This window comes from Podarcis cretensis (genome assembly GCF_951804945.1).
Source record: "Podarcis cretensis genome assembly, chromosome: 11".
NCBI classification, from domain to species: Eukaryota; Metazoa; Chordata; class Lepidosauria; order Squamata; family Lacertidae; genus Podarcis; species Podarcis cretensis.
Window position 1 is genome coordinate 41401157 of NC_137180.1, and position 15245 is coordinate 41416401.

Sequence of the window (15245 nt, forward strand, 5' to 3'; positions counted from 1 at the left end):
TAAACAACAACAATAAAGTTCATACAGACACTAAAATGGATAGAGAATGAAAGCTGCTCATATAAATATGAAGGAAAATGTTAGTACAACCATATATTATGGAAGGAGGCAGGTACAGTTTTGTCCTACAGAGTCTTTGCTTGTGTGCTGGATCAACAGCCACCAGCCTGCCATGAATATCTCTTGGGTTTCTTGCCGTCTCGCCACACAAAGTTTTGAATCAGATTCTCATAAAGTGCAATGTCCGAAACTACATTATATCAATTTTGTCCATTTAAACTCTTTGTTCCTTTGCAGTTCCTAGCTATCATTATTCTTACTGCCATTAATAAATAACCAATAAGTAAATGTTTCTATAATAATCCTTGGTTGTCTCCACTGAATATACCCAACAATGTTATTTCAGGATTCTTCTTTTATTTACGTTTTTCTTTGGTTTTATTGTAATACTGTGTGTTACAATTTGAATGTTACAATACGAAACACACAATATACACAGTTTTATATCAAACTATTTATAATACTGAAATGAATAAATAAGTGTCCCTGCTCACTGGTCTACCTTTAAGACCTATTGGGTATTTGCATTTTTGCAATGCTGAACTTTAATCTTTTCAGATAGTGCCATAATGTAATTTTATAATTATGCTGTTGGGTTCCCTTGGGTGTACTAGTCATTTTATTTATACAAATGCTGTTGTAATAGGTTGCAAAATAATGGATTTTATTCCGTGGCGGCTGATCCCTGTTTGTTTATGCTGCAGCCGTGATGAAATAGGTTCATGAGCATTAGCATGATGAAATAGGCTCACGGCGTTATGTAGGTGCCACACATATTAGCTCATTTAGCTTTGCATTGCCCAGTGCAATTCATTTGCATTGCATTGCCTGTAGCTCTCCATGGGCCTTTCTTGCTACCTGACCTTTTAAGTGCAGGTGAGAGGGGTTGAACCCGAGACCTCCTGCATACAAAGCACAACTGAGCAGTTATCCTTCCCCCTAACTTTAGCGTACTGTTAGAAGTGTTGTAAAGCGGAGCCTTCGTTCAATACATCCAGGTCTCCTTCCAACACATGCCCTATGCAGGGTGTAGCAGGATCTTCATGAAAGAAGAACAAAGTAACTCCCTTCTGATTTCCTGGATTGGTCCCCTGACCCTTCTGAACCAACCTCTAGGTTGAAGTCGGTTTCAATCTCCCTCTTAACAAACTCCCAGCCATCATGAACTCCCTTTCCTTTTAGTATTACTGTCCATGGGATCTCACCCAGCACTTCCCTAAGTTTTATGAAGTCGGCTTTCTTAAAGTCAAGAAATTGAGTCCTAGTATGCTTGGCTGCTCCTTTCCGCTGTATAGTAAACTTCAGAAGAGCATGATCACTCGCGCCTAATGATCCTTCCACTTCTACCCCACTAACCAGGTCATCAACACTGGTTAGGACCAGATCTAAAATGGCTGTTCCTCTTGTTGCTTATCCCACTTTCTGGACAATGAAGTTGTCTGCAAGGCCAGTGAGGAATCTGTTTGACCTTATGCTCTTGGCTGAGTTTGACATCCAAGAAATATCCGGGTGATTGAAGTCCCCCATTACTACTATCTCCCTTCCTTTTGCATGCTTGGCCATCTGTTCCAGGAAGGCATCATCTGTGTCCTCCGTTTGGCTTGGGGATCTATAGTAAACTCCCACAATGAGGTCCCTGTTATTCTTCTCTCCCTTAATTTTGACCCAAATGCTCTCACTTTGGCTTTGAGGTTCTAAATCTTGGATCTCTTCACAGGTATACACATCCCTGACATATAACGCCACTCTTCCTCCTTTTTTGTCTGGTCTGTTTCTCTGAAATAGATTGTATCCCTCCATTATAACATTCCAATCGTGGGACTTATCCCACCAGGTTTCAGTGATGCCTATTATGTCATATTTAGTTTGCTGTACCAAGAGCTCAAGCTCATCTTGTTTATTTCCCATGCTTTGCGCATTAGTGTACAGACATTGAAGTCCATTAATCATTCTCCCGTGTCTCTTATTTAAAGATTTTTTCCTCCCACCACTAGGTCTGAGTGCTGTTTGCTCCATTTGGTATATGACATTTGGATGATCATCTTCATCAGTTGATAGACTCCTACCATCAGGAACACTGTCTCCCTCCCCCACATTAGTCAGTTTACAGCCCTCCTGATGAGGTTTCTGAGATTTTTGGCAAAAACATTCCTCCCAACCGTTGTGAGGTGCAGCCCATCGCTTGCCAGAAGTCCATCTTCAAGAAACTGCAGCCCGTGATCTAAGAATCCAAACCGTTCCTGTTTACACCATTTGCGAAGCCAGCTGTTCACTTCCACTATTTTTCCCTCTCTCCCTGGGCCACGTCGTTCAACTGGGAGGACAGATGAGATGACAATTTGTGCATTTAATTGCTTCAGTTTCCTGCCCAGAGCCTCGTAGTCTCTTTTGATCTTCTGGAGGCTATTGCTTGCAGTGCCATTGGTTCCCACATGAACCAAGAGGAAGGGGTATTTGTCAGTGGGTTTTATGATTCCTTGCAGTCGTTCAGTTACATGTTGGATCTTAGCCCCGGGGAGATAGCACACTTCCCGAGACATCTTGTCAGGCCCACAGATCACTGCTTCTGTTCTCCTCAGTAGGGAATCCCCTATCACCACTACACGCCTCCTCTTAGGTTTGGTCGGGGTTCTTCTGTGAGCTGTCCGTTCCAAGGTCGCCTGCACATTCCCTGTGGACTGACTTTGCTGCTCGTCTTCATATACCTGATCGACTGTAATGAGGGAGAGATCCTCAAATGGAGTCTGCTCTTCGTCTTCCATGCTAGGGGAGAGGACCTCAAAGCGATTGTGTATTTCTAAACAATCAGAGCGAACCCTGGGACTCCTACTTCTTTGAGTCACGTTTCTCCATATATCTGGCTCCTGTGTCGGTGAACTAGCCTCCTTCTCAGGGGAATCCCCTGTCTCCTCCTTGGTGGAGACGGTGTGCTCTGTTGCTTCCAAGAAGAGCTCCAGCTCTCTAATTCTTTGGAGCGTAGCTACACGTTCCTCCAGTTGCTGGACTTTGTCTTTTAAGAGGGCAATCAACATGCAATTGCTGCAGGTAAAGCTGCCTGCAACCTTTGGCAAGATGGCAAACATTGTGCAGGAACCGCAGGCGACTGCAGCTGTTCCCTCACCCTCCATCTTGAGAACATGTCGTTGGGGGTGGCTACAGCGGTCCTCCATCATAAAAAGCGTGAAGACAGGACAAATAACTCCCCCCCAAAAAACCCTAGGTCTCCCCCAGCAAACGTTTGAGACTAGCTCCCCTAAGTCTAAAAGATGGATCAAACTGCGCGCGCCGCTGCCCTGCAAGCTCTGATAAGCTCCTCCCACAGCTAATCACCTGCCTCAACAGAAACCCTGTCCCCTATGACCCTTGCACAGGGAGAGCAGCTAATCAGCCACAAAGAAACACACACACAAGAAAACGCTTTTTGCTCCTTCTGTTTGAAACTATTCTGTTTCAAACAAAATGGGAAAACCTTTTACAACCTGTGGGCTGAATTCCGTTGTGGCCAGCCTTCCAGGGTCCATATGCCAGTGTCGGGCATGGTTTGGGATGGTGACTGTCCATAGAGCCAAAAATATATTTTGCAGTATTTTTCCTGTACAGTGGTACCTCGGTTTTCGAACGCCTCCATTGACGAACATTTCTGAACTTGAACGCCATAAACCCAGAAGTCAATGCTTCGGTTTTTGAACATGCCTTTGATGTCAAACAGGTAACGCAGCTTCTGTACTGAGTTTTCCATATTTTGGAACTCGAATGGTCTTCCGGAACGGATTACGTTCGAAAACCGAGGTACCACTGTATCCCTGTGGTGCTTTCTCCCATAATGTACATGATGCTGAGTAAGCATCTTATCTTTTTATTCTTTGAACCGGTATGAAGGGAGGTATACAAATTTAATAAATAATTATTGTGTTTCCACTGTATTGTTTTCTCTTTTATTGGACTGTCCTTCCTTCCTTCCTTCTTCCTTCCTTCCTTCCTTCCGTTCCATTTGTCTTCTTGGCATTTGTTCTACCTGCTTCTGTACCAGAAGATGAAACAAATATATATTTTTATAGAATAATGTAAGGCAGGGCAAAGGTAACGATGGGTGGATCAAAATATGTGACTCAAACCTTTGTTCAGTTGGCTACATTCCAGCCATGCAGAAATCTAGAGGCTTTTGCACACACACGCCTCTCTCTCCACCTTCCATCAAGGCTCAAGCAAGAAGCATTATCATAGTTCAGCATCACATTCCAGACTGGCAAAACCACTCAAGGAGGATATGGAATAGAGCAGTGACAAAGCATGGTTCTCAACTAGTTTCCCTTCTTAAAAAAAATGTAAAGGAACTTTCAGATTTCAGCAGTGCTTGGTGTTAATTGTTCAGCAGTCTGGTATTATTTTATCAGTTTATTTATTAAGAATTTTGTATGGCTGTCCCCGTAGAGTGAATTAACTTGCCAGAGACCAATGCAGTAAACTGAAGCTGTGGTTTTTAAGGTCTATATCTTATCTACCTGAAATATACTCAGCGTCGCAAAGTGATTTCATGCTCTTTATTCAGCTCATAGTGGTGAGGAGGAATGAATGAAAGTCCCCTCAAAGTATCTGCTTTATATACATTATTTACACAATGGGCTGCGCATGATTGGCTAATTCCGGAATTTTACTGTAAGCCAATCAGGTTGTGGATTCACTTCTATCTGGAGCATGATTGGGTGGTTCCTGCCAACTAATCATACTGCTGCATTGTTCTAGGACCAATCAGACTGCTGCCTTTTGGATCCTATTGTTCTAGGACCAATCAGACTGCTGCAGTTTGGATCCTATTCGACTCAGTACATAACACTACCAAAGCATGTTGTTCTTCTTAACTTTCAGGACAATGGATATATTTGGAGCACCATCTGGTGGACAATTGCAAACAGTTTTTCTCTCTTCCCCTCCCCCCTGCACCTAGTAATTATTGCAGGTGGGAGTTTAATTGCTTTTACTTTTGCTGTCTTTATTGTTAAATTGCTTTTGGATGTTTTATGGCGAGTGATTCATAAATGAATTAAATAGCATAGGAACACATAGGGGAAGCTTATTTACACAGCAATCGATGATGCCTAAAGCCTTAATCTTAGCTTTGTTATTTTCAGAATAATGGCTTGGGTCAGTTGCCATTTCTTTTTTTCACAGACAGAGAAAAGAGAGTAAAAGTTATCAACTGGGTCTGTGGTTTGACTTGATTTAGGGTCAAAGGATAACACTCCAGCTGATGAGCTGTACTAATTTTGAGCTGCTGTACAATTCTATAAGCAACTTAATGAGAGAAACTGCTCCCTAGAAGAACATACTAGCTCCTGGCTTTTCACCCATCCACTTTCCTCATGTGGGCATTTCCCATTGGCTCCATCTACACTATAGATTTAAAGCAGTATCATACCATTTTAAACAGTCATGCCTTTCCCCAAAGAATCCTGCAAACTGTGGTTTGTTAAGGGTGCTGATGTTGTGAGGTGCTTATTGCTTTTACAGAGCTACAATTCCCAGAGTGGTTTAACAATCAACCCTCTACCCAGGAAATTCTGGAAACTGTAGTTCTGTGAGGGGAACAGGGGTCTCCTAAGAGCTTTCAGTATGCTTAGCCAACTACAGTTCCCAGGATTATTTGGGGGAAACCAGGACTGTTTAAAGTGGTATGATACTGCTTTAAATCTATAGTGCAGATGAGGCCCATTACTTTTTTCATTAACCAGCCCAGCTCTGGAAAGGGTCCATGTTGATGGAGCAATAGAATATTATTCTGCTGTTTCCATCAACAAAGTCTGTGCATGATATGAAAGAGTTCCAGCCTTTCCTTTTGCACATTGATGACTTCGTTGGATTCATCCCAGAATCAGCTTCTAGGTCAAGAAGGCCAGTGTGTAAACATTTCACATGTGCCTCAAACAATTAGATTGCAACCAGAAGATGTGAGTCCTCTCTCTCTCTCTCTCCCTGCCCCTCACAATGTTCACAAGCTGGACTCAGTTGTGGCTTTAACACTTTGTTTTTCATTTTAGATTTCCTCCTTTCTCGCCACTCAAACCATATCCCAAACGATCCCCGTACCGAAAGGAAGTTGTCAAATTCCCAAACTGGAATGATTTTGAAAGAGATACTTTCCGAGAACAGATCCCAGGGAAGCCCCTCATGTTGGTAAGATTTCCATCTGTATGAATATCATTTTGATGCGGAAGATGCTAACTACAAGCTCCTGTTCACTGACATATCTGTGAAAGGCATCCTTTGATTCCTCCCAAGGGGCGAGCGACAGAGGAGCCAATCAGGCTCTGTGGAGAAGTGTTGCTACACCCAGTTCAGTCCCTGACACCTTTTGGAGCTGAATTCCACCTGGGTGTGGACCAGACAATCCTGGGCTGTGGCTTTGGTATGGCCATCACCAACTTTCCCTTCTTCCCTCTGGGTAGAGAACATAATTGCTATGGACTATGATTAGTCAATAGTTGCAGGGGCTGGAAAGGAGTCCTACTCACGACATATGGTGTGGTATGGATTTTGCCTTCCCTACAGCAATTAAGAGCTTATGGTTAATCTTACTATTTATTGTTTATTGAATGTATACACTGCCCTATACCCAGAGGTCAGGGCGGTTCACAGGAAAGATCAACAGAAAAACAACAATGTATATAATCAAAATAAAGACAGTAACCCAATAACAACCCCCCCCCCAAAAAAAAAGAGAGCTGCATTTTATAAGGGCATAGGATGTCAATCAGATCAACCAAAGGCTTGGTTAAAAAGGAACATTTTTGCCTGGCACCTAAAGGTGTATAATGAAGGCACCAGATGAACTTCCCTGGGGAGAGCATTCCACAGGCAGGGAGCCACTGCAGAGAAGGCTCCGTTCTCCCATTGCCACCCTCTGGACCTCTCGAGGGGGAGGCACACGAAGGAGGGCCTCAGAAGTTGATCTCAGGGTCTGGGTAGGTTCATATGGGAAGAGGTGGTCCTTGAGGTTTAAGGCTTTATAGGTCAAAACCTATAACCTTTGAATTGGGTCTAGAAACCAGTTGGTAGCCAGTGCAGTCAGACCAGGATCAGTGTAAAATGCTCAAACTGTCTTGCTCCGGTGAGCAACCTGGCCACTGAATTCTGCACTAGCATGTAGGACACATTATCTTCTCTGCACTGTTGCTTAGAAATGTACTGGAGAATTGGCAATTATTTGCAACTAACATCTCTGGATCGGTGTAGGATTAGGGTCCTTATTAAGGGAAATAAGTATTATATACAGTACTAAAACTTGTTATCTTTCTTGTCTCTTGTAGAATTCTGAAATGTGGTTCAAACGTCACAGTATTGCAATTGGAGAAGTACCAACGTGCAAACTCATACATCGCCGACAACTAACAGAATCAAATCTGGAAGATATATGGAGGTCCATGACTCTATCGCAGTAAGTAGATTGCATGAACCTTTCTCTGTCAACCTAAGCTGAGAGTAAGTAGCAGAAAGCAACAGGCTGTGCTTTGCATGCATGCATAAATAAATAAATATTCCAACTTGCCACTAAGAAAATACAAAGTCAGCAATTCAGTAATCCATAAACTGAAATTCTTTTGCCTTTTTTCAGCTGGCTTGTTGACTCAAGCCCCTGAACTGCAATGCCCAGCTTTTTAAAAATAATAATAATACAGTGGTACCTCGGGTTAAATACTTAATTTGTTCTGGAGGTCCGTTCTTAACCTGAAACTGTTCTAGAGGTACCACTGTTTACTATAGAATATTGCTGGAATGCGGTGCGTCATGCCTTTAGTTATTTTGGTTAGTTATTTTAGTTATTTTGGGTTGTTTCGTTCTCTAGAGCAGGTGGGGAAACTAGCGTGTGGACACTCTCACTGGTTTTTCCCAGCTGGGGGGAGGTTGGCATTTATAAAATGCACTTTGATGGGTAAGAGCGGGTTTTCCATTATGACATGCAACCTCAGCATTATAGTCACATGTATCTAAAATATATGGGCGCTGTGTCTGTAAAGTGTTCGTTTTAAACCAGAATGTTGTTTTTTCTATTGGTATTGCAAACTTCGAGGCGGCTTGTGATGCCTATTAAAACATACTGCATCAGTCTGAACTTTTTGTATTCCAGTAAAAGTACTTCATTGTGATGTGCGGTGCTTCTACAAGTAACTATGCTGCCAGTCTGATAAACCTGTTTGTTTCCCCACCTCCCACCCTCTTACTGCAGCTTGCAAAAGACTTTAGGCTTGGATTCTCTGAATGACATGCTGGACATTAAACTTGTGAATCCAAAGCATATAATTCAGAATGTGTATAATGTTAACAAGCAAGGGGTTGTCATCCTAGAAGATAAATCAAGTAAGTAGAGTAATTTGTTTAGTTTGTTACAGCTTTTCTAGGATTTGTGCTTGATAATATGGTAATTCAGTGGGGAAAGGGGAGGAACATTCTGTAGCTGAATCATAAAGATAGACTTTTCTCCCCAGAAGAAGAAAATTACTATATACCACCAAAGAGTATATTAGGGAGTGTCATGTTATTTACATTTATTTAGTTGTTTGTAGGGCTTCTCAAGTTTGGACTATTGTATATTTTTGAATGATTTCTGATAAGTTATCCACGAATACAACTTCATGTCCTTTCCATAAGGCATTCTGAACCAGTAAGAGCATTAGGTGGTAATTGTACACTATTTTTATGGAGGTAAACAAATCCATAATTAAAAGACAGGCTGTTCTTTATTATCATCTAAGTAGATAAGTGGGACGTGGGTGGTGCTGTGGTCTAAACCACAGAGCCTAGGGCTTGTTGGTCAGAAGGTCTGTGGTTAAATCCTCTCGATGGGGTGAGCTCCCGTTGCTCAATCCCTGCTCCTGCCAACCTAGCAGTTCGAAAGCACATCATAGTTCAAGTAGATAAATAGGTACTGCTTAGGCAGGAAAGTAAACGGCGTTTCCGTGCGCTGCTCTGGTTCGCCAGAAGCAGCTTAGTCATGCTGGCCACATGACCCGGAAGCTGTACGCCGCCTCCCTCAGCCAATAAAGCGAGATGAGCGCTGCAACCCCAGAGTCGGCCACGACTGGACCTAATGGTCAGGGGTCCCTTTACCTTTAAGAAGATAAGCAGAAGTGTTAAAGTTTCATGATTCAACATCACCTTGCTGAGTAATTTCCTTTTATGTGATGCCAACCTGTTTGAGGCTGATTACACAACCAACAAACATGGCGTAATTGTTTCTTATTAAGGCTGGCTTTCCCCCATGACACATCCTTTGTATGGACATAATCTGTGGGCGTGTAATCTGAAGGCAGCATGAGTTTTGTTTTTCTGCAGTTACATCTGTTTAGAAGGCTCCCTGTCGCTCCGCAAAATTAAATACTTCCCTGTTTCCAAACTTGACGCATTTGTGCACATAGGTCTTTGTTGCACTATAGTGATTCTGCAGCGTATTGTTGTGGAATTCCTTCCTGCGGGAAGCAGTGGTGGCCAGCAGCTTGGATGGCCTTAAAAGAGGATTAGACAACTTCACAGAGGTTAAGGCTGTCAATGGCTAATCTGCCTCCATGGTCAGAGATAGCAATGCTTCTGAATACCAGTTGCTGAAGATGCCAGGTGGCTCTCGTTCTCAGGTCTTGTTGTGGGTTTCCCACAGGCATCTGGTTGGCCACTGTGAGAACAGGATGCTAGACTACATGAGCTAACCTAGGTGATCCTGTGCTGCTGAAGCATTTTGTTGCTATTATTGCTGGCTGCTTAACAGATCGTAATCCACCGCAAATGTTTTTATTATAATGTAGTATTATTTATTTTTAAATTTTATTATTATTGTTATTATTGTTATTAACACACAAAAATGGAGGTCAATTGGAAACCTTTATTGTACAACAAGCGACTAACCTGTAACAACAACAACAACAACAACAACTTTTATTTACAACAACAACAACAACAATTTTTATTTATACCCTGTCCTCCCCAGCCAAGGCCGGGCTCAGGGCAGCCAACAAGCAACACTAAAAACAAGCTGAATGAATACAACTTAAAAAAAAAAGATTAAAATACAACAGTAAAATATTGAAACAGTAAAATATTAAAATGCAGCCTCATCACAGGAGGAGAAAGAAAAAAGAAAGAGGCGGAGGGAATCAAATTGGCTCCAAGCCAGAGGCCAGGCAGAACAACTCTGTCTTACAGGCTCTGCGGAAAGAAATCAGATCCTGCAGGGCCCTGGTCTCATGAGACAGAGCGTTCCACCAGGCTGGAGCCAGTGTTGAGAAAGCCCTGGTTCTGGTTGAAGCTAATCTAACTTCCTTAGGGCCCGGGACCACTAGGGTGTTGCTATTTATGGACCTTAAGGTCCTCCGTGGGGCATACCGGTATGAGGGTCCTAATAGCACTTGTTCTGCAAAGGTGTTGGGTTGGATCCAATGGCAGTCCTACTCAGAGTAGGCCAATTGAAGTTAATGGACATGATTAACTTGGGTTCAATGGGTCTAAGTAGGACATAGTTGTTTCCACCTGTGCCGTATGTGAAGTGGTTCTTGGGATGGAAATGAGCAGCTGCCGCCAATACAAACTGTCCAAAGATATAGAGCAGGGTTTTCCAAACTTGGGTCTCCAGTAGTTTTTTTGGACTACAATTCCTATGATCCCAGACTGCTGGGTTCTGCTAGCTAGGGGTCATGGGAGTTGTAGTCCAAAACCAGCCAGAGACACAAGTTTGAGAAACCCTGACAAAGAGTGACTATGTCTGTCCTCAGAGATAAATGCTGTTCTTTTTTATGGCTCAAGACTGAGGCGGAGACTGTATTGTGTACTTCTCTGATGGAAATCGCTGTCCTAATAACCATCGTAACTACTATTTACCTGCCCTTTCCCCGAAGTTCCCAGGGCGGGTTACATCAATTAAAGCACAGTGTTGAAACCCTTTTAAAACAACTTGCAATCACAGAAATAAGGCGGGTCCTGAAAATATACACCCCAGTTTTCAAAAGCCAGGGTAAACAGAAGAGTCTGCAGGCTTTGTTGAAAGCTGTATAACAAAGATTCCAGATGTACCCCTGTTGGGAGGAAGTTCCAAAACCTGGGTTGCCATAGAGAAAGCCTTCTGCCAGGCTACCACCCTGGAGTTGATTAGGATGACTCTATGGCTGTTGATGAGCTCCTGGATGAGGCTTTCCTGTAGCTTGTAAATCTATTCCTCTGCTTCGTAAAAGTCAGTGTTGATCTATTTAACGATTTTCGAAAATTCTCACATCTCTATTCACTGCAGAGGAGCTGCCTCACTGGGTTCTATCGGCAATGAAGTGTCTGGCAAGTTGTAAGTATCAGTTTGATTTCAGTGTGAATAGGGAAACTCCTCCCCCTTTTCTGTTTTAAGAAAGCCATTTTGACAAGGGCAAATAAGGCTTCATTCATCATTATGAGCCGCAGTGTGAGGCCGTCTGTTTGTCACGGGCTAGTTGGATGCAGAGGAATAGTGGGAGGAACCAGCTGGGGAACCACCAAGGGAAGAAGGCTCAGAGCCCGTGGATTGGTAGTAGGACACCAATGAGTGGTCAGAGGGAGAAAAAGGAGAAAACTGGGAAGAGGACGGGTTGGAAGCTGAAGGCAACAGGGCTTAGGGAGCAGGGAAAGTGTAGCAGAGAGAAGTCGAGAATCAGAGGTGGAATCTGAAGCAGGGAGGAGGGAGGCCAAGAGGCAGAGATGAGTTGGGTTGATGAAGGATCACTGGTGTCTCCTCCTCTTGCTGTGACAAGCTCCCCTCCCGGCATCCCAGGACCAGAAGAAGTATGACGAGGGAGGAGCAGAGACAGGCGTAGTCTCAGATTGCTTGGGAAGACCCCGGGGTAGGGGGAGGGTAAGGCAACTGTGGGAAGGCAGAAACCTTCCTTCTTAGCAACTGATTCATGTGGGCAAGACCTGCTGGAGAAGAGCCGCTGTGCTCATTTGGCCTGACACTCCTGTGCAGATCCTGTTTTTGCTAATAGAGAGTTAACGCTGCATAGTGTTGTTCCTTCCCTGTTTGCTCAGTAAAGACAGAAGTCCAAGCTCACATGGGTAGAACTTAGTTCATAGTAGAGTATCCCATTCCTACTACCTTTGCTGTTTGACTTCAAATTTTGTATTACTGGGGAGCCCTAGGAACTGCCCAGTGGATCAAGACAACAAGAAAACTGTCTTGCATGGAGTCACAGGGAGCACAATAGGTTAGGATTCTGCTTCAGCACTGACTAAGCCCCAGCTGAGCAGCTTTATAGCCCTACCCCTTCCCCTTCCTCTTCACACGTATAGCTCTGGGATGCTTGGCTGCTTATTTGGAAACACTGGCTGCTCATCAGTTATGGGTATCTTGTGTGGTAGTCCTCATCTTAAATCCTCATGCTGGGCATTGGCCTGCTATGTTGTATCACATGATCAACCATTACCCAGCATTGACTGATATGGGCAGCTACTTCTGTGAGATTGTTCCATCTGAAGCAATCTTTGTGAAGATCTCCCTCCATGTACAATGCTTTCATGGGATGTGAGCCACTAGAAGCCTCTGGGCCAAATCCTCCACCCGCCCACTATGCCAGAGTATATGCCATGTGGTCCTCCTCACATTGCCATCCTAAAGGGGAAAGTAATACTGAGAAAGCAGCATCTCTGCCAACCCAATTTGTTGTGGAGAATTCACTGGGGCAGGGTTTGTTCTGTGTACAGTGTATAAGAGTTTAATGTGTATATGGGGTTATATGAAGGGTTAAGCTTGAAATACTAAGTGCCCATTGATTCATTGAAGTTCTTTAGTTGCGTAAGACTGGTCTGGCAAAAAAGCTGGGCTCTTGCATCGAGTTGGAGGGTTGTACAATTTCATTTCTGATTGGCTTTGTCAGGGTAGAAATCTTTGGTTACTCATTGGTCAGAAAAAAGTGTTCTGAGGAGGAGGCAGAATTCTAGCCTACTCCGATCTGATGAATGTCACACATTTCCCCCCTCCTGTCAAATAATTTGTCCGTTTCCTCTTTGCTCTCGTGGACACACCAATACTGAGTAGAAATGTAACTGTTAATAATGTCTGTTAGCCAGCACAAGCCATTCATTTCTTCTCTGTCCTTTGCCCCCATCACAATAGGGCCCAGGTGTCCGGATCTGAAACAACCGACATACTCAGGATTTGAAAGAGATGTCTTCAGAACCATAGCGGATTACTATGGCCACATGAAGGAGCCTCTTCTCACTTTCCAGTTTTTTGATCTCTTCGTCAATGTTCTAGGTAAGAACTCTTTCCCTCTGGAGGTCTGTCACTCTTTGACTATTTCCCCCCGGTTTTTTTAACTTGTAAAGATGTGTCTCTTCAACCAGACTGTGGGGTTTCCCTGAGGTTGTTGGTTAGTCAGGCTGAGAGAACTGTTGAGTCACAGAATGACCTGCCAATGTCTTCTCCAACCTTCTCCAGATGTAGTCCAAAACATCTGGAGGGCACCTGCTTGGCAAATCCTGGTCAGTGGGGATGCTTTATTGCCCTCCTGTTTAAAGTTAATAGTTTTATGGCTGTACAGTGGTGCCTCGCAAGACGAAATTAATCCGTTCCGTGAGGCTCTTCGTATAGCGGTTTTTTCGTCTTGTGAAGCAAGCCCATTGACAGCTTAGCGGATTAGCGCTATTAGCGGTTTAGCGGCTTTTAGCGGATCAGCTGATAAGCGGCTTAGGGCTTAGGAAAAGGGGGGGAGGGAAAAAACCCCGCAGGAACTCGCAAGACATTTTCGTCTTGCGAAGCAAGCCCATAGGGAAATTCGTTTTGCGAAGCGCCTCCAAAACGGAAAACCCTTTCGTCTAGCGGGTTTTCCATCTTGCGAGGCGTTCGTCTTGCGGGGCACCACTGTAGTTTGCTTGAAGAAAAGTAGAAGCTGCTGTTTATTTGGGGACCCTGATAATACTGGCTCAGAAGCTTCTACTTATATTCCAGCAAAAGTAGGTAAAGGCCCCCTTCAGACCTCCCATACCCAATGTGGGAAGGTTGGTGGAACTGAGCAGGCAGGAAAGTTTTGGGGTAGTGACAGGGGGTGGGGTTACTTGCAGCCCTGGGCCTGCTGCACATGTCAAATTCAGACATAATGCTTGAGTGGCAGTTGTCCGTGTCTCTGGCGCGAGCTGTTTTTACCTTGTTGTGTTCTAAGTATTATAAACCAATGTGGAATTTGGAGATGATGGGTGGTATGAAAATTTGAATAAATAAATAAATACTTTGAATAAATAAATAAATTTCCTCTTTGGAATACAAATAGGATACAAATTAAAATTGCACAGGTGAGTTTTCGGGAAGCAATAAATCCAGTGAATAATGAGGAGCAAATGTTCATTAGCAAGTTCTAGAACAAGAAATGTACACATCTGGTAGTGAACAAGCAAGCAAATAATAATAATAAAAACAGTACAAAAATTCAATTTCGAGCATTTCGCTGTCGTCCTTTTATTTGCAGCCTCCAAAGGGAGCCCAGAGCAGCTAACCTTGTAGAAAAACAAATGCAATAGCAAAATGAAAACACTATAAACTATTTGTTTATTTAAAACATGCCTGTATCACCTCCTGTGGCAAGTCTTGATGCGCTATGCAACAATATTAAAATGCACATCAAGATATTAAAATACAGGAAGAAAATTCAACTAAAAACCTAGGGGAGGATTTAAAAAATCTTATAATAGAGTGTGACTGAGTACCAGAGAAGGTGTAGGAGCCCAAATGTATGTTTTTAAATGACATCTGGACATCATTGGTGGTCTCCTAAACTCAGACGGAAAATGGATCCGTCAAAAAGGCCCACTTTCTAGTGGCTCCTAGCCATGGTACCATAGCCTGCGCCATGACCAGGAGGGCCTCGTCCCCCATAATGACTGAGTAAGACAGGAGTAGGGAACCTCAGGCCTGAGGGGCAATGCGACCCTGCAGACCTCCATGCCTGGCCCTTGGGGCTCTCCCTAGCTCCCATCTCACCTTCCCTAAGTCATGCCCCTCATTGCCTCTGCTCCATGACCTCTTCAAGCGTTCTTGCCTGGCTGGTACATGTTCTTGAGGCAATTGGTCTCCTCAGGCACAATAAGAAGTCAGAGTTTTCATTTCGTTTATGGCTTATATCCTGGTCTCCCTTTTCAGGGTAAGTCCAAAGCTAATAAAACAAAAACGACAGCCTCATTAATAAAAAATAATA

The 15245-nt window shown here is 43.5% G+C and overlaps 1 protein-coding gene across 2 annotated transcripts in view; it reads left to right on the top strand.

Moving 5' to 3' along the window:
• The window catches only part of DEPDC1B (DEP domain containing 1B), a 39061-nt gene that overhangs the window by 9125 nt on the left and 14691 nt on the right, over window positions 1–15245 (top strand). For both annotated transcript variants that reach the window (XM_079995611.1, XM_079995610.1), the window contains exons 3-7: window positions 6096–6231; window positions 7365–7492; window positions 8282–8412; window positions 11327–11374; window positions 13172–13312. In XM_079995611.1, the coding sequence (XP_079851737.1) occupies window positions 6096–6231; window positions 7365–7492; window positions 8282–8412; window positions 11327–11374; window positions 13172–13312 (584 nt within the window). The remainder of the gene's footprint in view (window positions 1–6095; window positions 6232–7364; window positions 7493–8281; window positions 8413–11326; window positions 11375–13171; window positions 13313–15245) is intronic.